We start from the raw sequence: 24,224 nt of genomic DNA on the forward strand, positions 1-24,224 counted from the left end.
TCAAAATACGTAGCTATTTAACTGATCTTTTCAAGAAACACCCCCATCCACAAAAACAAAGTAGTTATTTAATTGAACTGAAAAATTGACTTGCTTCATGGCTGTTGCCAGAGCACTCGAGCACGTTCTGGCTAGCGTGAGCGGACTTAGCAGATAACAAGATCTACAAAGTATCTCATGCTAATAAAACATACCATAATTATGTTCGTTTTTATTATACACATGGCAACTTACAGAGACTAGGGTGTGTGAACTATGCATCAGCTGTAGAGTCACTTACATTTACATCTCACCCGAAAAACGGAGCACAAGGAGGTTAAGTGACTTGCTCAGGGTCACACAATGAGTCAGTGGCTGAGGTGGGATTTGTACCGGGGGACCTCCTGGTTAAAAGCCCTTTATCTTTAACCACTAAACGTTTGTTGAGACAGTTCAAGCCCTGTAGCAGTGTTTAACTATTTCCTGGATGTTTGCCTTTTGGTCTTACTCTGGAAAAAGTAATAATAATAATAAAAAGTAGGCAAAACCATTTTTTGAGAAACCACATTTGGGAGAAAAACTAACAGTTTGGAAACACATTTGCAAAGGCATTGGATTCTATTGTGGTGTTTCCGAACTGTTGAACGTTTCTCATTACATGCAGGTTTACTGGCTTGACAAAAAGGCGAGTGACGAAAAGAATGCTGTCTCGATAGCAACATCGCGTCAAGCTGAAATAGCTCAGTTGGGAGAGCGTTAGACTGTAACGGTCCCTGCTTCGATACCGGGTTTTTGTATACAGCACGACTAGGGTTATTTGTTCTTAATTAATTTTTTGAATTAAAAAAACAGCACATTTTTTCTTTAGTGTAATTGGAGGAAATAAAAACGTATTATAGTGCCATTTTCTAATGCGATAAAGAAATGCAAAAAGCATCATCTCTGCGTGGGCTTGAAACACCAAAATTTCGATTAACAGCCGATCGTGCTAACCGATTATGGTGTTTTATTAGATAACACCCTGGGAGCTCAACAGAACAGTGTGTATGCATATTGCTAAAATGGAAACCAAATATACACGATTCAAATGGGAATCGTATTCAGATTTTAAGCACAAATTTGATAGACTTCACAGTGCAAAGGAGGAAGGCAGACAATGCAAATGAGGCAACTGGCTCCTACTTTTTAAATCATACGAGAAACTTGAACCCAATTAAGCTTTTAACCGCCTGCAGTTTGGAATGAGTTTGAAATGTTGTTGTAACACCTCACTGGGCAACAGCAATTGCATTATATGAAAGTCCCTGTTAATTTCTCAGCGGCACAGCTGCCGGTGCCACTCAGAGTTGGAGGGAGACGGTCGGCCACTTGCCCATAAAACAATACTTTCAGAGATCATTTCTATAGCGATTTGCTAGCGAAATGCGTTTTTAAAGTGTTTGGACTCGCTATCCACGAGGAAGAGTGAGAGTGTTCACTTTTGAGCGTGAAGGAGGCAGTGAGTGTTGTTTTTTGGCCAACTGCTCCCTGTTATTGATGACCCCTCCAGTGTTCCTTAGGGGGCTGGAGGAAGCGGACACGTTCTGAGTGGGTATCTTACCTAAAGGTACGCAAGACGAACTACAGTTGCAAAGCACTGCTGCTTTTTCGACGATTGATTAAAACTATAATTCTGACTGAAAACACGGATCACATTAATTGTGATCGGTTTGATACCAATAGGCTTACATGGCAGGTATTGTGTATAGACAATGTCATATACACAGAAATGAACACGGAGTGTGTTTATTAAGGGCTGACTCATTGAAACGTTCGAGAGATCTCGGTGTACTGGACAAATATACTGGATTTTTTCCATGTCGTAATTGTGCCGCCTGTGATAATGCGTTTGAAACTAGAGATAATGTGAGATAATGTCTGTTACTGGCGGATAGTTTACAAATGTACTCAATTATGTTACAACTTTTGTGTCTACGAAACATATCTGTAACATTTATGTAAGTCCTGTGTGTTTTTTTCATGAAGTTAATTTGCTAACAGACTGTTCTGATTTGTTTCTAACCGTGAAGCGATCGCTCTGTTTGCCGTATATTTTCTGTCTGTAAGAGGAGTGTCCTTGTGATCCCATATAGAATGCGACGAAACAGGTCGCCCTCCTTAATATAAACAGAAAAAGAATAAGTTCACGCACACACCAGGTGATTTACTGTAGCGTCAGACATTGGAGGTTCAGCAGTGTACTGCAGTGTTGTGCAAAGTTGTCGGTGTAAGTCAGGATGGCCGAGCGGTCTAAGGCGCTGCGTTCAGGTCGCAGTCTCTCTGGAGGCGTGGGTTCGAATCCCACTTCTGACAAATCTTTTTGTTTATTTATTTCTTAAAACGTCCATCGAATGCTTGGTAATTTGATTTGTTTTTCTTGTTAGTATTCAAATCACAAGGTCGTTAAATGAGAGAAAGTCACCGCAAGCCTGCACCTCACCACATCCTTCACACTGTTAAACTGCCTCATTATGACGAGGCCTCTAATTATGCCTTTCCAATACTTTGAATGTGTTATTGTTCAGTTTAACATGAGAACATCTTGGTAGAACAATCATAATGTCCGCAGGACTTATTTTCCTCGGGTTCTAGTATCAAGTTTTGAGTGTGTGGCAGGTTAGCTCAGTTGGTTAGAGCGTGGTGCTAATAACGCCAAGGTTGCGGGTTTGATCCCCGTACGGGCCATGGCTTTTCTTCTTTAAAGAAACCACAGCATTTGTATTGGTGCCAAAATGAACAATCTTTAACAAAATGAATTGAAGCGATATGAACTACAACCAGTAATATTTCAGACTTCCTGTGCTTTAAACATGTATTAACAATGAACACATACAATCAATTAAAAACAAAGCTTACGTAGTCGGCAGGATTCGAACCTGCGCGGGGAAACCCCAATGGATTTCAAGTCCATCGCCTTAACCACTCGGCCACGACTACATGCTCGCACGGTTAGTTGTGAAAATATCCAAAAGAAGTAAACGGCTCCCGCAGTAATGCTGTAGATGGCAGTATAGGCTAACTAATGAACCCAAGTCAAATGTCTTTGTTGAAACTGTCAGATTTGTACAATGCAAGCACACGTGGGAAATGTAAATAAAATATAATTTTTGTTAACGTTCATAATAATGAATACATCTTTATTTCAAAATACGTAGCTATTTAACTGATCTTTTCAAGAAACACCCCCATCCACAAAAACAAAGTAGTTATTTAATTGAACTGAAAAATTGACTTGCTTCATGGCTGTTGCCAGAGCACTCGAGCACGTTCTGGCTAGCGTGAGCGGACTTAGCAGATAACAAGATCTACAAAGTATCTCATGCTAATAAAACATACCATAATTATGTTCGTTTTTATTATACACATGGCAACTTACAGAGACTAGGGTGTGTGAACTATGCATCAGCTGTAGAGTCACTTACATTTACATCTCACCCGAAAAACGGAGCACAAGGAGGTTAAGTGACTTGCTCAGGGTCACACAATGAGTCAGTGGCTGAGGTGGGATTTGTACCGGGGGACCTCCTGGTTAAAAGCCCTTTATCTTTAACCACTAAACGTTTGTTGAGACAGTTCAAGCCCTGTAGCAGTGTTTAACTATTTCCTGGATGTTTGCCTTTTGGTCTTACTCTGGAAAAAGTAATAATAATAATAAAAAGTAGGCAAAACCATTTTTTGAGAAACCACATTTGGGAGAAAAACTAACAGTTTGGAAACACATTTGCAAAGGCATTGGATTCTATTGTGGTGTTTCCGAACTGTTGAACGTTTCTCATTACATGCAGGTTTACTGGCTTGACAAAAAGGCGAGTGACGAAAAGAATGCTGTCTCGATAGCAACATCGCGTCAAGCTGAAATAGCTCAGTTGGGAGAGCGTTAGACTGTAACGGTCCCTGCTTCGATACCGGGTTTTTGTATACAGCACGACTAGGGTTATTTGTTCTTAATTAATTTTTTGAATTAAAAAAACAGCACATTTTTTCTTTAGTGTAATTGGAGGAAATAAAAACGTATTATAGTGCCATTTTCTAATGCGATAAAGAAATGCAAAAAGCATCATCTCTGCGTGGGCTTGAAACACCAAAATTTCGATTAACAGCCGATCGTGCTAACCGATTATGGTGTTTTATTAGATAACACCCTGGGAGCTCAACAGAACAGTGTGTATGCATATTGCTAAAATGGAAACCAAATATACACGATTCAAATGGGAATCGTATTCAGATTTTAAGCACAAATTTGATAGACTTCACAGTGCAAAGGAGGAAGGCAGACAATGCAAATGAGGCAACTGGCTCCTACTTTTTAAATCATACGAGAAACTTGAACCCAATTAAGCTTTTAACCGCCTGCAGTTTGGAATGAGTTTGAAATGTTGTTGTAACACCTCACTGGGCAACAGCAATTGCATTATATGAAAGTCCCTGTTAATTTCTCAGCGGCACAGCTGCCGGTGCCACAGAGTTGGAGGGAGACGGTCGGCCACTTGCCCATAAAACAATACTTTCAGAGATCATTTCTATAGCGATTTGCTAGCGAAATGCGTTTTTAAAGTGTTTGGACTCGCTATCCACGAGGAAGAGTGAGAGTGTTCACTTTTGAGCGTGAAGGAGGCAGTGAGTGTTGTTTTTTGGCCAACTGCTCCCTGTTATTGATGACCCCTCCAGTGTTCCTTAGGGGGCTGGAGGAAGCGGACACGTTCTGAGTGGGTATCTTACCTAAAGGTACGCAAGACGAACTACAGTTGCAAAGCACTGCTGCTTTTTCGACGATTGATTAAAACTATAATTCTGACTGAAAACACGGATCACATTAATTGTGATCGGTTTGATGCCAATAGGCTTACATGGCAGGTATTGTGTATAGACAATGTCATATACACAGAAATGAACACGGAGTGTGTTTATTAAGGGCTGACTCATTGAAACGTTCGAGAGATCTCGGTGTACTGGACAAATATACTGGATTTTTTCCATGTCGTAATTGTGCCGCCTGTGATAATGCGTTTGAAACTAGAGATAATGTGAGATAATGTCTGTTACTGGCGGATAGTTTACAAATGTACTCAATTATGTTACAACTTTTGTGTCTACGAAACATATCTGTAACATTTATGTAAGTCCTGTGTGTTTTTTTCATGAAGTTAATTTGCTAACAGACTGTTCTGATTTGTTTCTAACCGTGAAGCGATCGCTCTGTTTGCCGTATATTTTCTGTCTGTAAGAGGAGTGTCCTTGTGATCCCATATAGAATGCGACGAAACAGGTCGCCCTCCTTAATATAAACAGAAAAAGAATAAGTTCACGCACACACCAGGTGATTTACTGTAGCGTCAGACATTGGAGGTTCAGCAGTGTACTGCAGTGTTGTGCAAAGTTGTCGGTGTAAGTCAGGATGGCCGAGCGGTCTAAGGCGCTGCGTTCAGGTCGCAGTCTCTCTGGAGGCGTGGGTTCGAATCCCACTTCTGACAAATCTTTTTGTTTATTTATTTCTTAAAACGTCCATCGAATGCTTGGTAATTTGATTTGTTTTTCTTGTTAGTATTCAAATCACAAGGTCGTTAAATGAGAGAAAGTCACCGCAAGCCTGCACCTCACCACATCCTTCACACTGTTAAACTGCCTCATTATGACGAGGCCTCTAATTATGCCTTTCCAATACTTTGAATGTGTTATTGTTCAGTTTAACATGAGAACATCTTGGTAGAACAATCATAATGTCCGCAGGACTTATTTTCCTCGGGTTCTAGTATCAAGTTTTGAGTGTGTGGCAGGTTAGCTCAGTTGGTTAGAGCGTGGTGCTAATAACGCCAAGGTTGCGGGTTTGATCCCCGTACGGGCCATGGCTTTTCTTCTTTAAAGAAACCACAGCATTTGTATTGGTGCCAAAATGAACAATCTTTAACAAAATGAACTGAAGCGATATGAACTACAACCAGTAATATTTCAGACTTCCTGTGCTTTAAACATGTATTAACAATGAACACATACAATCAATTAAAAACAAAGCTTACGTAGTCGGCAGGATTCGAACCTGCGCGGGGAAACCCCAATGGATTTCAAGTCCATCGCCTTAACCACTCGGCCACGACTACATGCTCGCACGGTTAGTTGTGAAAATATCCAAAAGAAGTAAACGGCTCCCGCAGTAATGCTGTAGATGGCAGTATAGGCTAACTAATGAACCCAAGTCAAATGTCTTTGTTGAAACTGTCAGATTTGTACAATGCAAGCACACGTGGGAAATGTAAATAAAATATAATTTTTGTTAACGTTCATAATAATGAATACATCTTTATTTCAAAATACGTAGCTATTTAACTGATCTTTTCAAGAAACACCCCCATCCACAAAAACAAAGTAGTTATTTAATTGAACTGAAAAATTGACTTGCTTCATGGCTGTTGCCAGAGCACTCGAGCACGTTCTGGCTAGCGTGAGCGGACTTAGCAGATAACAAGATCTACAAAGTATCTCATGCTAATAAAACATACCATAATTATGTTCGTTTTTATTATACACATGGCAACTTACAGAGACTAGGGTGTGTGAACTATGCATCAGCTGTAGAGTCACTTACATTTACATCTCACCCGAAAAACGGAGCACAAGGAGGTTAAGTGACTTGCTCAGGGTCACACAATGAGTCAGTGGCTGAGGTGGGATTTGTACCGGGGGACCTCCTGGTTAAAAGCCCTTTATCTTTAACCACTAAACGTTTGTTGAGACAGTTCAAGCCCTGTAGCAGTGTTTAACTATTTCCTGGATGTTTGCCTTTTGGTCTTACTCTGGAAAAAGTAATAATAATAATAAAAAGTAGGCAAAACCATTTTTTGAGAAACCACATTTGGGAGAAAAACTAACAGTTTGGAAACACATTTGCAAAGGCATTGGATTCTATTGTGGTGTTTCCGAACTGTTGAACGTTTCTCATTACATGCAGGTTTACTGGCTTGACAAAAAGGCGAGTGACGAAAAGAATGCTGTCTCGATAGCAACATCGCGTCAAGCTGAAATAGCTCAGTTGGGAGAGCGTTAGACTGTAACGGTCCCTGCTTCGATACCGGGTTTTTGTATACAGCACGACTAGGGTTATTTGTTCTTAATTAATTTTTTGAATTAAAAAAACAGCACATTTTTTCTTTAGTGTAATTGGAGGAAATAAAAACGTATTATAGTGCCATTTTCTAATGCGATAAAGAAATGCAAAAAGCATCATCTCTGCGTGGGCTTGAAACACCAAAATTTCGATTAACAGCCGATCGTGCTAACCGATTATGGTGTTTTATTAGATAACACCCTGGGAGCTCAACAGAACAGTGTGTATGCATATTGCTAAAATGGAAACCAAATATACACGATTCAAATGGGAATCGTATTCAGATTTTAAGCACAAATTTGATAGACTTCACAGTGCAAAGGAGGAAGGCAGACAATGCAAATGAGGCAACTGGCTCCTACTTTTTAAATCATACGAGAAACTTGAACCCAATTAAGCTTTTAACCGCCTGCAGTTTGGAATGAGTTTGAAATGTTGTTGTAACACCTCACTGGGCAACAGCAATTGCATTATATGAAAGTCCCTGTTAATTTCTCAGCGGCACAGCTGCCGGTGCCACAGAGTTGGAGGGAGACGGTCGGCCACTTGCCCATAAAACAATACTTTCAGAGATCATTTCTATAGCGATTTGCTAGCGAAATGCGTTTTTAAAGTGTTTGGACTCGCTATCCACGAGGAAGAGTGAGAGTGTTCACTTTTGAGCGTGAAGGAGGCAGTGAGTGTTGTTTTTTGGCCAACTGCTCCCTGTTATTGATGACCCCTCCAGTGTTCCTTAGGGGGCTGGAGGAAGCGGACACGTTCTGAGTGGGTATCTTACCTAAAGGTACGCAAGACGAACTACAGTTGCAAAGCACTGCTGCTTTTTCGACGATTGATTAAAACTATAATTCTGACTGAAAACACGGATCACATTAATTGTGATCGGTTTGATGCCAATAGGCTTACATGGCAGGTATTGTGTATAGACAATGTCATATACACAGAAATGAACACGGAGTGTGTTTATTAAGGGCTGACTCATTGAAACGTTCGAGAGATCTCGGTGTACTGGACAAATATACTGGATTTTTTCCATGTCGTAATTGTGCCGCCTGTGATAATGCGTTTGAAACTAGAGATAATGTGAGATAATGTCTGTTACTGGCGGATAGTTTACAAATGTACTCAATTATGTTACAACTTTTGTGTCTACGAAACATATCTGTAACATTTATGTAAGTCCTGTGTGTTTTTTTCATGAAGTTAATTTGCTAACAGACTGTTCTGATTTGTTTCTAACCGTGAAGCGATCGCTCTGTTTGCCGTATATTTTCTGTCTGTAAGAGGAGTGTCCTTGTGATCCCATATAGAATGCGACGAAACAGGTCGCCCTCCTTAATATAAACAGAAAAAGAATAAGTTCACGCACACACCAGGTGATTTACTGTAGCGTCAGACATTGGAGGTTCAGCAGTGTACTGCAGTGTTGTGCAAAGTTGTCGGTGTAAGTCAGGATGGCCGAGCGGTCTAAGGCGCTGCGTTCAGGTCGCAGTCTCTCTGGAGGCGTGGGTTCGAATCCCACTTCTGACAAATCTTTTTGTTTATTTATTTCTTAAAACGTCCATCGAATGCTTGGTAATTTGATTTGTTTTTCTTGTTAGTATTCAAATCACAAGGTCGTTAAATGAGAGAAAGTCACCGCAAGCCTGCACCTCACCACATCCTTCACACTGTTAAACTGCCTCATTATGACGAGGCCTCTAATTATGCCTTTCCAATACTTTGAATGTGTTATTGTTCAGTTTAACATGAGAACATCTTGGTAGAACAATCATAATGTCCGCAGGACTTATTTTCCTCGGGTTCTAGTATCAAGTTTTGAGTGTGTGGCAGGTTAGCTCAGTTGGTTAGAGCGTGGTGCTAATAACGCCAAGGTTGCGGGTTTGATCCCCGTACGGGCCATGGCTTTTCTTCTTTAAAGAAACCACAGCATTTGTATTGGTGCCAAAATGAACAATCTTTAACAAAATGAATTGAAGCGATATGAACTACAACCAGTAATATTTCAGACTTCCTGTGCTTTAAACATGTATTAACAATGAACACATACAATCAATTAAAAACAAAGCTTACGTAGTCGGCAGGATTCGAACCTGCGCGGGGAAACCCCAATGGATTTCAAGTCCATCGCCTTAACCACTCGGCCACGACTACATGCTCGCACGGTTAGTTGTGAAAATATCCAAAAGAAGTAAACGGCTCCCGCAGTAATGCTGTAGATGGCAGTATAGGCTAACTAATGAACCCAAGTCAAATGCCTTTGTTGAAACTCTGTCAGATTTGTACAAGGCAAGCACACATGGGAAAAGTAAATACAATATACTTTCTGTTAACGTTCATAATAATGAATACATCTTTATTTCAAAATACGTAGCTATTTAATCCTAACAGAAACAATAGGCTTCCCAGCCATCAGCTTGGAAGCAGAATGGAGATCAAATCGGACGAATAACGAGTGCAAAATGGAATGTGGAAATCAATGTAAAGGCAGTTTAAATAAGAGCAGCTGCAATACATTAAATAGAGTTATATTTAAGAGCAAGCAGTAACTGCAGTAGAGTATTTAATTATGGATGGACCAAACTTGCAGGTCGCCACTGTCACATTTTCCAGGAAATCACGGCTAATACTGAGAAAGAAAACAGATGATAACCTAACAGAAAACTAGTGAAAAACACTGCACTGATTAACTGAACGGGTCAAACGTAGCCTACTGAATTGCTGAATTGTTGGGGGGAGCGTGGCGCATCCAGCTGAGGCGCTTCATCTGAATTGCAGGGTGTGCCTTATAGCCTGGAGATCGCTGGTTCCAATCCAGACTATGCCATCGCCGACAGGAACGCCGAGGGGGCGGCGCACAGTTGGCAGAGTGCCACCCGGGTTGGGAGGGTTTAGGTCAGCTTGGTAATCATTGTCTCAACAAGCTCCAGCAACTCCTGTGGCGACCGGTCTCCTGCGAGTTGTGGGCAGAACTGCGTTTCCTCCAACACCGCTACAGCCAGGTGCGGCTGGCTTTGCTGTTGCAGTGTGACAAGAGGAAGGTGGCTGACGGCGTTTGTTTCAGAGGATGCGCATGATGAGTCTTCGTTCTCCCGAGTCGATACGGGAAGCTGCAGCAGCGCCATAAAAAAACAATTGGATATTCCAAATTGGGAGATTTTTTTAAAATATTACAAAAAAATAAATTAAATAGTTAAGCTTCAAAAAATCTATTTTTGACTGAGCGAGTTAAGTGTGTACGGTATCCTGACAACACAACACGTTGAAAACACAGAAAAGACGCTGAGAAAAAAAAAAGTTTTCTATTTCCTGTTTAATTAAGAAAATACAATAAAAAAGATTATTCTCTTACTTGTCTTCCTGCCATATCCCCTCTTTTTTGGTCAAATATTGAATATATTCGTATTCAATTTCAAACGACTGTTCTTTGTTCCCATGATGCATCTGTGATGGGCTGGGTTTTAGCGATCGCGATAATTTCTGATATTTTACAGTGGCTGGACTTTATAATAATAAAAAATGAAAAAGGGTAACGAGCGACAAATGCATTAATTTCTGTCGATTTGTTCTATTTTAATGGGTTAAAATTTTACAAATTTAAAAGACATTCATTAAGAAAAGATAAAACTAATTTAATCACCTTTAAGAATTATGTTTTTATTGACAGAAATATATTTGATGTATGTGTGTTTGGCATGAAATCAAATAAAGTCCCATTGGATTTTGCTTGAAAAGAGGAAACACAAAAGATGTTTTTTTAGGTTTTTTTTTTTTTTTTTAAATAAAGCATTTATTCAACATGTTTGTTTTTTTTACAAAAATACAACACAATACAACACGGAATGTTTTTTTTTTGTTAAAAGAATGACAATAGTTAAAATATTTTCTCGTTTTTTTTCTGTTTGTTGTTGGGCTGCCATCTTGGTAAGAGCTTGTCAATTGTCGCATGTGAACAAAGCCCCTACCAAAATGTCCAGTACAGTACAGTACAGTGCTGTTAGATTAGACTGGACTGTATTGAATTAGCTGGCTCTCAGATCCCAAGTACAGTACAGTGCTGTTAGATTAGACTGGACTGTATTGAATTAGCTGGCACTCAGATCTCCAGTACAGTACCGTGCTGTTAGATTAGACTGGACTGTATTGAATTAGCTGGCTCTCAGATCCCCAGTACAGTACCGTGCTGTTAGATTAGACTGGACTGTATTGCATTAGCTGGCTCTCATATCTCCAGTACAGTGCTGTTAGATTAGACTGGACTGTATTGTTAGCTGGCTCTCAGGTCACCAGTACAGTACCGTGCTGTTAGATTAGACTGGACTGTATTGAATTAGCTGGCTCTCAGATCCCCAGTACAGTACAGTGCTGTTAGATTAGACTGGAATGTATTGAATTAGCTGGCTCTCAGATCTCCAGTACAGTACCGTGCTGTTAGATTCGACTGGAATGTATTGAATTAGCTGGCTCTCAGATCCCCAGTACAGTACCGTGCTGTTAGATTAGACTCTACTGTATTGAATTAGCTGGCTCTCAGATCCCCAGTACAGTACAGTGCTGTTAGATTAGACTGGACTGTATTGAATTAGCTGGCTCTCATATCTCCAGTACAGTACCGTGCTGTTAGATTAGACTGGAATGTATTGAATTAGCTTGCTCTCAGATCCCCAGTACTGTACAGTACTGTTAGATTAGACTGGACTGTATTGAATTAGCTGGCTCTCAGATCCCCAGTACAGCACAGTGCTGTTAGATTCGACTGGACTGTATTGAATTAGCTGGCTCTCAGATCCCCAGTACAGTACCGTGCTGTTAGATTAGACTGGACTGTATTGAATTAGCTGGCTCTCAGATCCCCAGTACAGTGCTGTTAGATTAGACTGGACTGTATTGAATTAGCTGGCTCTCAGATTCCCAGTACAGTACCGTGCTGTTCGATTAGACTGGACTGTATTGAATTAGCTGGCTCTCAGATCATGAGTACAGTACAGTGCTGTTAGATTAGACTGGACTGTATTGAATAAACTGGCTCTCAGATCTCCAGTAAAGTGCTGTTAGATAAGACTGGACTGTACTGAATTAGCTGGCTCTCAGATCCCCAGTACAGTGCTGTTAGATTAGACTGGACTGTATTGAATTAGCTGGCTCTCAGATCCCCAGTACAGTACCGTGCTGTTAGATTAGACTGGACTGTATTGAATTAGCTGGCTCTCAGATCCCCAGTACAGTGCTGTTAGATTAGACTGGACTGTATTGAATTAGCTGGCTCTCAGATCCCCAGTAAAGTACAGTGCTGTTAGATTAGACTGGACTGTATTGAATAAACTGGCTCTCAGATCTCCAGTACAGTGCTGTTAGATAAGACTGGACTGTACTGAATTAGCTGGCTCTCAGATCCCCAGTACAGTGCTGTTAGATTAGACTGGACTGTATTGAATTAGCTGGCTCTCATGTCTCCAGTACAGTACAGTGCTGTTTGATTAGACTGGACTGTATTGAATTAGCTGGCTCTCAGATCCCCAGTACAGTACAGTGCTGTTAGATTAGACTGGACTGTATTGAATTAGCTGGCTCTCAGATCCCCAGTACAGTACAGTGCTGTTAGATTAGACTGGACTGTATTGAATTAGCTGGCTCTCATGTCTCCAATACAGTACAGTGCTGTTTGATTAGACTGGACTGTATTGAATTAGCTGGCTCTCAGATCCCCAGTACAGTACAGTGCTGTTTGATTAGACTGGACTGTATTGAATTAGCTGGCTCTCAGATCCCCAGTACAGTACAGTGCTGTTAGATTAGACTGGACTGTATTGAATTAGCTGGCTCTCAGTTCCCCATTACAGTACCGTGCTGTTAGATTAGACTGGACTGTATTGAATTAGCTGGCTCTCCGATCCCCAGTACAGTACAGTGCTGTTAGATTAGACTGGACTGTATTGAATTAGCTGGCTCTCAGATCCCCAGTACAGCACAGTGCTGTTAGATTAGACTGGACTGTATTGAATTAGCTGTCTCCCAGATCCCCAGTACAGTACTGTGCTGTTAGATTAGACTGGACTGTATTGAATTAGCTGGCTCTCAGATCCCCAGTACAGTACAGTGCTGTTAGATTAGACTGGACTGTATTGAATTAGCTGGCTCTCAGATCCCCAGTACAGTACCGTGCTGTTAGATTAGACTGGACTGTATTGAATTAGCTGGCTCTCAGATCCCCAGTACAGTACCGTGCTGTTAGATTAGACTGGACTGTATTGAATTAGCTGGCTCTCAGATCCCCAGTACAGTGCTGTTAGATTAGATTGGACTGTATTGAATTAGCTGGCTCTCAGATCCCCAGTAAAGTACAGTGCTGTTAGATTAGACTGGACTGTATTGAATAAACTGGCTCTCAGATCTCCAGTACAGTGCTGTTAGATAAGACTGGACTGTACTGAATTAGCTGGCTCTCAGATCCCCAGTACAGTGCTGTTAGATTAGACTGGACTGTATTGAATTAGCTGGCTCTCATGTCTCCAATACAGTACAGTGCTGTTTGATTAGACTGGACTGTATTGAATTAGCTGGCTCTCAGATCCCCAGTACAGTACAGTGCTGTTTGATTAGACTGGACTGTATTGAATTAGCTGGCTCTCAGATCCCCAGTACAGTACAGTGCTGTTAGATTAGACTGGACTGTATTGAATTAGCTGGCTCTCAGTTCCCCAGTACAGTACCGTGCTGTTAGATTAGACTGGACTGTATTGAATTAGCTGGCTCTCCGATCCCCAGTACAGTACAGTGCTGTTAGATTAGACTGGACTGTATTGAATTAGCTGGCTCTCAGATCCCCAGTACAGCACAGTGCTGTTAGATTCGACTGGACTGTATTGAATTAGCTGTCTCCCAGATCCCCAGTACAGTACTGTGCTGTTAGATTAGACTGGACTGTATTGAATTAGCTGGCTCTCAGATCCCCAGTACAGTACAGTGCTGTTAGATTAGACTGGACTGTATTGAATTAGCTGGCTCTCAGATCCCCAGTACAGTACCGTGCTGTTAGATTAGACTGGACTGTATTGAATTAGCTGGCTCTCAGATCCCCAGTACAGTGCTGTTAGATTAGACTGGACTGTATTGAATTAGCTGGCTCTCAGATCCCCAGTACATTACCGTGCTGTTAGATTCGACTGGACTGTATTGAATTAGCTGGCTCTCAGATCCCCAGTACAGTACAGTGCTGTTAGATTAGACTGGACTGTATTGAATTAGCTGGCTCTCAGATTCCCAGTACAGTACAGTGCTGTTAGATTAGACTGGACTGTATTGAATTAGCTGGCTCTCAGATTCCCAGTACAGTACAGTGCTGTTAGATTAGACTGGACTGTATTGAATTAGCTGGCTCTCAGATCATGAGTACAGTACAGTGCTGTTAGATTAGACTGGACTGTATTGAATAAACTGGCTCTCAGATCTCCAGTACAGTGCTGTTAGATAAGACTGGACTGTACTGAATTAGCTGGCTCTCAGATCCCCAGTACAGTGCTGTTAGATTAGACTGGACTGTATTGAATTAGCTGGCTCTCATGTCTCCAGTACAGTACAGTGCTGTTAGATTAGACTGGACTGTATTGAATTAGCTGGCTCTCAGATCCCCAGTACAGTACCGTGCTGTTAGATTAGACTGGACTGTATTGAATTAGCTGGCTCTCAGATCCCCAGTACAGTACCGTGCTGTTAGATTAGACTGGACTGTATTGAATTAGCTGGCTCTCAGATCCCCAGTACAGTGCTGTTAGATTAGACTGGACTGTATTGAATTAGCTGGCTCTCATGTCTCCAGTACAGTACAGTGCTGTTTGATTAGACTGGACTGTATTGAATTAGCTGGCTCTCAGATCCCCAGTACAGTACAGTGCTGTTAGATTAGACTGGACTGTATTGAATTAGCTGGCTCTCAGATCCCCAGTACAGTACAGCGCTGTTAGATTAGACTGGACTGTATTGAATTAGCTGGCTCTCATGTCTCCAATACAGTACAGTGCTGTTTGATTAGACTGGACTGTATTGAATTAGCTGGCTCTCAGATCCCCAGTACAGTACAGTGCTGTTTGATTAGACTGGACTGTATTGAATTAGCTGGCTCTCAGATCCCCAGTACAGTACAGTGCTGTTAGATTAGACTGGACTGTATTGAATTAGCTGGCTCTCAGTTCCCCATTACAGTACCGTGCTGTTAGATTAGACTGGACTGTATTGAATTAGCTGGCTCTCCGATCCCCAGTACAGTACAGTGCTGTTAGATTAGACTGGACTGTATTGAATTAGCTGGCTCTCAGATCCCCAGTACAGCACAGTGCTGTTAGATTCGACTGGACTGTATTGAATTAGCTGTCTCCCAGATCCCCAGTACAGTACTGTGCTGTTAGATTAGACTGGACTGTATTGAATTAGCTGGCTCTCAGATCCCCAGTACAGTACAGTGCTGTTAGATTAGACTGGACTGTATTGAATTAGCTGGCTCTCAGATCCCCAGTACAGTACAGTGCTGTTAGATTAGACTGGACTGTATTGAATTAGCTGGCTCTCAGATCCCCAGTACAGTACCGTGCTGTTAGATTAGACTGGACTGTATTGAATTAGCTGGCTCTCAGATCCCCAGTACAGTACCGTGCTGTTAGATTAGACTGGACTGTATTGAATTAGCTGGCTCTCAGATCCCCAGTACAGTGCTGTTAGATTAGACTGGACTGTATTGAATTAGCTGGCTCTCAGATCCCCAGTAAAGTACAGTGCTGTTAGATTAGACTGGACTGTATTGAATAAACTGGCTCTCAGATCTCCAGTACAGTGCTGTTAGATAAGACTGGACTGTACTGAATTAGCTGGCTCTCAGATCCCCAGTACAGTGCTGTTAGATTAGACTGGACTGTATTGAATTAGCTGGCTCTCATGTCTCCAATACAGTACAGTGCTGTTTGATTAGACTGGACTGTATTGAATTAGCCGGCTCTCAGATCCCCAGTACAGTACAGTGCTGTTTGATTAGACTGGACTGTATTGAATTAGCTGGCTCTCAGATCCCCAGTACAGTACAGTGCTGTTAGATTAGACTGGACTGTATTGAATTAGCTGGCTCTCAGTTCCCCAGTACAGTACCGTGCTGTTAGATTAGACTGGACTGTATTGAATTAGCTGGCTCTCCGATCCCCAGTACAGTACAGTGCTGTTAGATTAGACTGGACTGTATTGAATTAGCTGGCTCTCAGATCCCCAGTACAGCACAGTGCTGTTAGATTCGACTGGACTGTATTGAATTAGCTGTCTCCCAGATCCCCAGTACAGTACTGTGCTGTTAGATTAGACTGGACTGTATTGAATTAGCTGGCTCTCAGATCCCCAGTACAGTACAGTGCTGTTAGATTAGACTGGACTGTATTGAATTAGCTGGCTCTCAGATCCCCAGTACAGTACCGTGCTGTTAGATTAGACTGGACTGTATTGAATTAGCTGGCTCTCAGATCCCCAGTACAGTGCTGTTAGATTAGACTGGACTGTATTGAATTAGCTGGCTCTCAGATCCCCAGTACAGTACCGTGCTGTTAGATTAGACTGGACTGTATTGAATTAGCTGGCTCTCAGATCCCCAGTACAGTACAGTGCTGTTAGATTAGACTGGACTGTATTGAATTAGCTGGCTCTCAGATTCCCAGTACAGTACAGTGCTGTTAGATTAGACTGGACTGTATTGAATTAGCTGGCTCTCAGATTCCCAGTACAGTACAGTGCTGTTAGATTAGACTGGACTGTATTGAATTAGCTGGCTCTCAGATCATGAGTACAGTACAGTGCTGTTAGATTAGACTGGACTGTATTGAATAAACTGGCTCTCAGATCTCCAGTACAGTGCTGTTAGATAAGACTGGACTGTACTGAATTAGCTGGCTCTCAGATCCCCAGTACAGTGCTGTTAGATTAGACTGGACTGTATTGAATTAGCTGGCTCTCATGTCTCCAGTACAGTACAGTGCTGTTAGATTAGACTGGACTGTATTGAATTAGCTGGCTCTCAGATCCCCAGTTCAGTACAGTGCTGTTAGATTAGACTGGACTGTATTGAATTAGCTGGCTCTCAGATCCCCAGTACAGTACAGTGCTGTTAGATTAGACTGGACTGTATTGAATTAGCTGGCTCTCAGATCCCCAGTACAGTACTGTGCTGTCAGGTTAGACTGGACTGTATTGAATTAGCTGGCTCTCAGATCCCCAGTACAGTACAGTGCTGTTAGATTAGACTGGAATGTATTGAATTAGCTGGCTCTCAGATCCCCAGTACAGTGCCGTGCTGTTAGATTAGACTGGACTGTATTGAATTAGCTGGCTCTCAGATCCCCAGTGCAGTACAGTGCTGTTTTTAAAATCCATAAAAATGTTGTAAATCTTAAATTCCTGAGATCTAACACTTATGAAAATGAATGAACAAAATAAACAAATAAATACATAAATGAAAAAATCAATACACAACTTTATAAACAAATTCCTAAAATTACACAAATTCAGGCAATCCAACACCTTTAAAAAAAAAGTACAAAGTAACACGGAACAGTCCATTATAGTTAGTATATGGGGTGATTGGTCTAAGGCTATTGTGCATATTATTATCATTATTATTATTATTATTATTATTATTATTATTAAAGTATTATTACTAGTCCAAACTCCCTCACCCCTCTCTTTGACTGCACCTAAATGGATCAGTCCCTTCAAACAAAAAAAAAATAGTCATTTTGCACTGAAATTAAATAAAATACATGCAATTTCAAAGTAAAAAGAAAACAGTTTCAAATTGTAACATCTGAAACACATTTTGTATATATATATAATCTTTAAACATCTTAAAACAGTTGCAGAATATTTTGTAGTGATTTTCATAGCAATTAAGAAAGTCAAAGAGAGAGAGAGAGAGAGAGAGAGAGAGAGAGAGACATAAAACTGGGAAAAAAAGGCAAAACACTTTAAAAGAAGTGTAATTTGTAATTCATTATGAACAGAGCTGCACAGAGCAGGTCTGTAGGAAACTCAACACTGCAGAGCTGCACAGAGCAGTTCTATAGGAAACTCAACACTGCAGAGCTGCACAGAGCAGGTCTATAGGAAACTCAAGATGGCAGAGCTGCACAGAGCAGGTCTATAGGAAACTCAACACTGCAGAGCTGCACAGAGCAGGTCTATAGGAAACTCAAGACGGCAGAGCTGCACAGAGCAGGTCTATAGGAAACTCAACACTGCAGAGCTGCACAGAGCAGGTCTATAGGAAACTCAACACTGCAGAGCTGCACAGAGCAGGTCTATAGGAAACTCAAGACGGCAGAGCTGCACAGAGTAGGTCTATAGGAAACTCAACACTGCAGAGCTGCACAGAGCAGGTCTATAGGAAACTCAACACTGCAGAGCAGCACAGTGCAGGTCTATAGGAAACTCAACACTGCAGAGCTGCACAGAGCAGGTCTATAGGAAACTCGACACTGCAGAGCTGCACAGAGCAGGTCTATAGGAAACTCAACACTGCAGAGCTGCACAGAGCAGGTCTATAGGAAACTCAACACTGCAGAGCTGCACAGAGCAGGTCTATAGGAAACTCAACACTGCAGAGCTGCACAGAGCAGGTCTATAGGAAACTCAACACTGCAGAGCTGCACAGAGCAGGTCTATAGGAAACTCAACACTGCAGAGCTGCACAGAGCAGGTCTATAGGAAACTCAACACTGCAGAGCTGCACAGAGCAGGTCTATAGGAAACTCAACACTGCAGAGCTGCACAGAGCAGGTCTATAGGAAACTCAACACTGCAGAGCTGTACAGAGCAGGTTAAAAGGAAAGACAGATCAACACTGCAGAGCTGTACAGAGCGAGTCTATAGGAAAGACAACATTTCATTTTTTTATATAACTTTTTAGATTAGTTCCTTTTAAAACAGTGCTTTCACTGGGTCTCTCTCAAACACTTTCAATGAGACTCCCTATCACACAGCAGTTTCAATAAGACTCACTATCGCACAGCAGTTTCAATAAGACTCCCTATCGCACAGCAGTTTCAATAAGACTCCCTATTGCACAGCAGTTTCAATAAGACTCCCTATTGCACAGCAGTTTCAATAAGACTCCCTATTGCACAGCAGTTTCAATAAGACTCGTTATCACACAGCAGTTTTAATAAGACTCATTATCGCACAGCAGTTTCAATAAGACTCCCTATCGCACAGCAGTTTCAATAAGACTCCCTATTGCACAGCAGTTTCAATAAGACTCCCTATTGCACAGCAGTTTCAATAAGACTCCCTATCACACAGCAGTTTTAATGAGACTCATTATCACACAGCAGTTTTAATAAGATTCATTATCGCACAGCAGTTTCAATAAGACTCCCTATCACACAGCAGTTTCAATAAGACTCCCTATCACACAGCAGTTTCAATGAGACTCCCTATCACACAGCAGTTTCAATGAGACTCCCTATTGCACAGCAGTTTCAATAAGACTCCCTATCACACAGCAGTTTCAATGAGACTCCCTATTGCACAGCAGTTTCAATAAGACTCATTATCGCACAGCAGTTTTAATAAGACTCATTATCGCACAGCAGTTTCAGAGCAGAGCTGGTCTATAGGAAACTCAACACTGCAGAGCAGTAATTGAATCGTAATATCTTTTCAATATAGACTTTAAGGGGAAATTCACAAATGCTCTTCACATGGTTTCAGGAAAAAAAAAGTGGAGGGTGAGAGAGAGGGAGAGGGTGAGAGTGAGGGAGAGAGAGAGGAGAAAGAGGGACGCGTCTGGACAAACGCCTCTGGACTTCCCGTTTGCTTCTTTCAAACAATCCAACTTGTAACAACGAATAGTGGAGTCTTCGTTTTCATATTTCTCCCAGTAGTCTTGCTCTTTAACTTTCGTCAATGTGGACTCAGCTTCGTAACTTTTGGTTTGACTTTTATCTGGACTGATGTAACTGTTGTCTTGCTGTTGTCCTTTCTTTCCATCCAAGCCTTTAGATTTGTCCGAATTCCCCCCGCTTGCCTTGCCCGATTTGGGGAACCACCATCTCGTTCTGGTGCTGAAGGTGTAAGTGACGCGGGCTCTCGGATAGTAAGGCATCATGGGGCAGGGAGCGAAATCGATTTCTCTCAAGAACCTCAAATCTAGACCTTTCCTCTCCTCGGGACCGGCGCAGAGGAGCTCGGAGCTGGAGATCCGGACCTGACGGAACCATTCCCAGAGAGGGCGGGCCTGGCAGGAGCAGCTCCAGGGGTTTCCGTTGAGTCTGAGGAACTGCAGGGATGAGAGATCGGAGAGGGCCGAAGCAGGGAGGTCTGTTAGGGCGTTGTTGAAGAGGAAGAGGGTGGTGAGGTGACCCAGGTCCCTGAAGGCTTTGCGGTTGACCTGTCGCACTCGGTTCTCGTGGAGGAGGAGCCTGTCCAGGTTGACCAGCCCTCTGAAGACATTTTCAGACAGGACTCGGATTTGGTTGCCGTGGAGGAAGAGGTGAGTGAGATTCACCAGGTCTGAGAAGAGATTGTCCTGAGAGGGGGAGAGAGAGGGAGGGGGAAGGGGAGGGACAGAGATTGATATTTGGCACATGAAAATTCAGTACTACCAAAAAGTTGTATGTTAAATTATATAATTAAAATTATTTGTGTTATAGCTCTCCTGTATGTATCTGCCTCCTGTCACCCCTTCCCCCCAGGAGCAGGGTTGAGACAGACTGTATTAGATAGGATAGAGGGGGCTCTCCAGGAGCAGGGTTGAGACACACTGTATTAGATAGGATAGAGGGGGCTCTCCAGGAGCAGGATTGAGACACACTGTATTAGATAGGATAGAGGGGGCTCTCCGGGAGCAGGGTTGGAGACACACTGTATTAGATAGGATGGGAGGGATGGGGGGGGGGCTCCAGGAGCAGGGTTGGAGATGCACTGTATTAGATAGGATGGGGGGGGGGGGGCTCCAGGAGCAGGGTTGGAGGCGCACTGTATTAGATAGGATAGAGGGGGCTCTCCGGGAGCAGGGTTGGAGACACACTGTATTAGATAGGATGGGAGGGATGGGGGGGGGGCTCCAGGAGCAGGGTTGGAGATGCACTGTATTAGATAGGATGGGGGGGGGGGGCTCCAGGAGCAGGGTTGGAGGCGCACTGTATTAGATAGGAGGTCTCTCTCTCTCTCTCTCTCTCTCTCTCTCTCTCTCTCTCTCTCTCTCTCTCTCTCTCTCTCTCTCTCTCTCTCTCTCTCTCTCTCTCTCTCTCTCTCTCTCTCTCTCTCTCTCTCTCTCTCTCTCTCTCTCTCTCTCTCTCTCTCTCTCTCTCACCTGGATGTGTTGCAGCAGGTTGTCCTGCAGGTAAAGGAACTGCAGGCTGTAGAGTTTTTTGAAGATGTTTCCGGGCAGGGTCCCCAGCTGGCAGCGGTATATGTGCAGGCTCTGCAGCTTGTCCAGCCCCCGGAAGGAGTCAGGATGGAGGGTGCGCAGGGAGGGGTTATCCCCCAGGTCCAGCTCCTCCAGATCTCGCATGTCGCTGAAGGAATCGGGTTTGATGGAGCTGATGTTGTTGGAGTAGAGCCACAGGACCTGATGAGAGGGAGAGAGAGAGAGGTGGGCAGTCAAATAGTGTCTCTTAAAAGATGGACCCCCCCATACATTTTCTATTTGTCTCCAACATCCTACCTTCCTGTAATTATATATGTATGTTTAAAAAACTCTGTAAAAGACTACATATATGAACAAAATAAGTATGTAATTGAATTACATTTAGATTATTGTGTGGGCTTGCACGTTGTTGTTTCGGAGGACAAAAGCTTGAGTGTGTTTGTCTATCTCCAGCCTCTCCCAGCCGAGAAGGAGTCACTGCGGGGGAGATCGCAGCAGCAGCAGCAGTGGTGAGGCAGACATAGTCTTAAAAACAATTTATAAATTGGGGGAGAAAAGGGGGTTACCCATAAATGTGAAGTGTGAACAGGGCAAGACGGTACCTGTGTCTGGAAGCCGAAGGACTCTGCCTGCAGCTCTGTGATGCAGTTGTTTTGGAGGAATACTCTCTGGCTGTCATAGGGAATGCCGGCCGGCACCGCCGAGAAGTTCTGAGACTGGCAGCTGACCATCATCGGGGAGGGGTAACAGACACACAGCCTGGGGCAGGAATAGGCAGGGCTAGGGGAGCAGACTGCCAGCCAGAGCAACAGCCAGACAGACACCGAGCCTGCGTGGGGAGAGAGAGGAGAGAGTGTGAGAGAGCAGAAGGGAGGGGAGAGAGATAGACTGATAGATAAACAGAATGACAGACAAGACAGAAAGGCAGATAAACCAATATACAGACAGATTTGAAGTCATGTCTCAATGAACATTTATTCAGTTGTCTGTCATAGATCTCTCTAAGAGTGACCCCTGACCCCGATTGACCCAATGATATAATATTCTCAGCACATAACAGAACTGACTGGGCGAACAGTCACTCAGAGAGAGGCTCGGAAACTTTGGTGACATTTATAGAGGAACCCGAATACTCGGAAAAACAGGAACGCCTTCTATAATTCAGGGAAGACAATGAATAGAGAAGAACACTGTCAATGAGTGTGTGTGTGTGTGTGTGTGTGTGTGTGTGTGTGTGTGTATGTCTCTCAATGTGTGTCTGTGTCTCGGTGTGTTTCTATCTCAATGTGTGTGTATATGTGTGTGTGTGTGTGTGTGTCTCAGTGTGTGTCTCTCTCAATGTGTGTGTGTGTCTCTCAATGTGTGTGTGTGTCTCAGTGTGTGTCTATCTCAATGTGTGTGTGTGTCTCTCCCAATGTGTGTGTGTGAGTGTGTGTCTCGGTGTGTTTCTCTGTGTGTGTGTGTCTCAGTGTGTGTCTCTCTCAATGTGTGTGTGTGTGTCTCTCTCTCAATGTGTGTGTCTCAGTGTGTGTCTCTATCAATGTGTGTGTGTGTCTCAGTGTGTTTCTCTCTCAGTGTGTGTGTGTGTCTCAGTGTGTTTCTCTTGCAATGTGTGTGTGCTCCAGTGTGCGTATGTGTGTCTCTCAATGTGTGTGTCTCTCTCAATGTGTGTGTGTGAAAGCCTGAACACATTTCACTCCAGATTAGCACTCTCACACAGCAGCACATCAGCAGCACGGTGGAAATGACTTCATCAGGAACAAGAAGCCGCTTTATTTATGGTGGATCTGTTGACCTACAAATCTGATTATAATATTTTATTATCTTTAACAATAATAGGGGACTCCCGAGTGGTGCATCCTGTAAAGGCACACCCTGGAGTGCAGAATGCACTGTTTCGAATCCGGGCCTATGCCACCGCCAGCTGTGGCCAGGAGCTCCTAGGAGGTACCTAGGGGATTCCTAGAGGATTTCCAAGGGGCTCCCAGGGGACAGTGCACAATTAGCAGAATGCCACCCAGGCAGGGGGGCTCAAGTCAGCTGGGTAATCACGGTCTCACCGCACACCAGTGACTCCTGTGGGTGGCCAGACGCCCGCCTGCCTGCCTGCCTGCCTGCCTGTGAGCCGGCTGTGTTACACTGGGCTTGCAGTGTGAAAGAAAGAAACAAAAAAACAAAGAAAGAAGAAAGTGGACAGCTTGACTTGACAGTTTGAAGTACGGTGTTGTTTCAGAGGACTAAAGCTTGAGTGCGCTTGTCTGTCTCCAGCCTCTCCCAGCCGAGAAAGAGTCACTGCGGGGGTGGGGGGGGGGGGGGGAGGAGGGGAGGTGTGGAGGTGGGGGGGGGGGGGGTTGTAGAAGCAGTGAGACAGGGGCTGTCTTAAAAACAATTGGGCATTCCAAATTGGGGAGAAATCACGGGGTAAAAATAATTGACGATTCCAAAAAAAAAAAGAAATTAAACTTTGATATGCTTTGATGTTAACATTTGAGGGGGTGACTGCTTGAAAAGGCATTTGTGACGGGGGACTGCCCCGTCTTTAAGAACGTGGTTGGGACTGGCAGGGGGGTTAAATTCCTCCGTGCCAGGAAAACATGTGAGAATGTGGCTGGAGCCCTAATTGAATAATCAGCAATTATTTATTAATTGGGCTCCAGCCACAGGGGATAAAAGCTAGGGGAGAGGCCCTGGCTAGGGGGAGTGTTCTAGAAGGAG

At 43.1% G+C, this 24,224-nt stretch overlaps 1 protein-coding gene and 9 non-coding genes across 10 annotated transcripts; 6 read left to right on the plus strand and 4 right to left on the minus strand.

Annotated features, from left to right (window-relative positions):
• Window positions 1-1,355: 1,355 nt before the first annotated feature.
• Window positions 1,356-1,571, plus strand: LOC131703378 (small nucleolar RNA U3). The gene has a single exon (XR_009309841.1). It is a non-coding gene; the product is annotated as a small nucleolar RNA U3 (small nucleolar RNA).
• Window positions 1,572-2,249: 678 nt separating this feature from the next.
• On the plus strand, window positions 2,250-2,331 carry trnal-cag (transfer RNA leucine (anticodon CAG)). Its single transcript has one exon. It is a non-coding gene; the product is annotated as a tRNA-Leu (tRNA).
• Window positions 2,332-2,873: 542 nt separating this feature from the next.
• Window positions 2,874-2,955, minus strand: trnas-aga (transfer RNA serine (anticodon AGA)). The gene has a single exon. It is a non-coding gene; the product is annotated as a tRNA-Ser (tRNA).
• Window positions 2,956-4,513: 1,558 nt separating this feature from the next.
• LOC131703379 (small nucleolar RNA U3) lies at window positions 4,514-4,729 on the plus strand. Its single transcript, XR_009309842.1, has one exon. It is a non-coding gene; the product is annotated as a small nucleolar RNA U3 (small nucleolar RNA).
• Window positions 4,730-5,407: 678 nt separating this feature from the next.
• On the plus strand, window positions 5,408-5,489 carry trnal-cag (transfer RNA leucine (anticodon CAG)). The gene has a single exon. It is a non-coding gene; the product is annotated as a tRNA-Leu (tRNA).
• A 542-nt stretch (window positions 5,490-6,031) lies between these two features.
• Window positions 6,032-6,113, minus strand: trnas-uga (transfer RNA serine (anticodon UGA)). Its single transcript has one exon. It is a non-coding gene; the product is annotated as a tRNA-Ser (tRNA).
• A 1,558-nt stretch (window positions 6,114-7,671) lies between these two features.
• LOC117395674 (small nucleolar RNA U3) lies at window positions 7,672-7,887 on the plus strand. Its single transcript, XR_004543607.1, has one exon. It is a non-coding gene; the product is annotated as a small nucleolar RNA U3 (small nucleolar RNA).
• A 678-nt stretch (window positions 7,888-8,565) lies between these two features.
• trnal-cag (transfer RNA leucine (anticodon CAG)) lies at window positions 8,566-8,647 on the plus strand. Its single transcript has one exon. It is a non-coding gene; the product is annotated as a tRNA-Leu (tRNA).
• Window positions 8,648-9,189: 542 nt separating this feature from the next.
• Window positions 9,190-9,271, minus strand: trnas-uga (transfer RNA serine (anticodon UGA)). The gene has a single exon. It is a non-coding gene; the product is annotated as a tRNA-Ser (tRNA).
• Window positions 9,272-10,008: 737 nt separating this feature from the next.
• On the minus strand, window positions 10,009-22,240 carry LOC131703088 (reticulon-4 receptor-like 2). The gene is made up of 4 exons (XM_059005952.1): window positions 22,112-22,240; window positions 21,453-21,710; window positions 19,935-20,666; window positions 10,009-10,227 (listed from the first exon to the last, which is right to left on the minus strand). Exons 1-4 carry the CDS (start codon window positions 22,238-22,240, stop codon window positions 10,009-10,011), a joined length of 1,338 nt encoding a protein of 445 aa, XP_058861935.1.
• Between the last annotated feature and the right edge of the window lie 1,984 nt (window positions 22,241-24,224).

This window comes from Acipenser ruthenus, chromosome 32 (genome assembly GCF_902713425.1).
Source record: "Acipenser ruthenus chromosome 32, fAciRut3.2 maternal haplotype, whole genome shotgun sequence".
NCBI classification, from domain to species: domain Eukaryota; kingdom Metazoa; phylum Chordata; class Actinopteri; order Acipenseriformes; family Acipenseridae; genus Acipenser; species Acipenser ruthenus.

Bases quoted from the DNA above. Each gene is read 5' to 3' on its own strand.
- LOC131703088 (XM_059005952.1), bottom strand. From the start codon at position 22,240: ATGGTCAGCTGCCAGTCTCAGAACTTCTCGGCGGTGCCGGCCGGCATT. The intron at 21,711-22,111 runs GTACCGTCTTGC...CCCTCTCATCAG, and splicing joins CCTTCGGCTTCCAGACACAG to GTCCTGTGGCTCTACTCCAA. The intron at 20,667-21,452 runs GTGAGAGAGAGA...TCCCCCTCTCAG, and splicing joins ACCTGCTGCAACACATCCAG to GACAATCTCTTCTCAGACCT.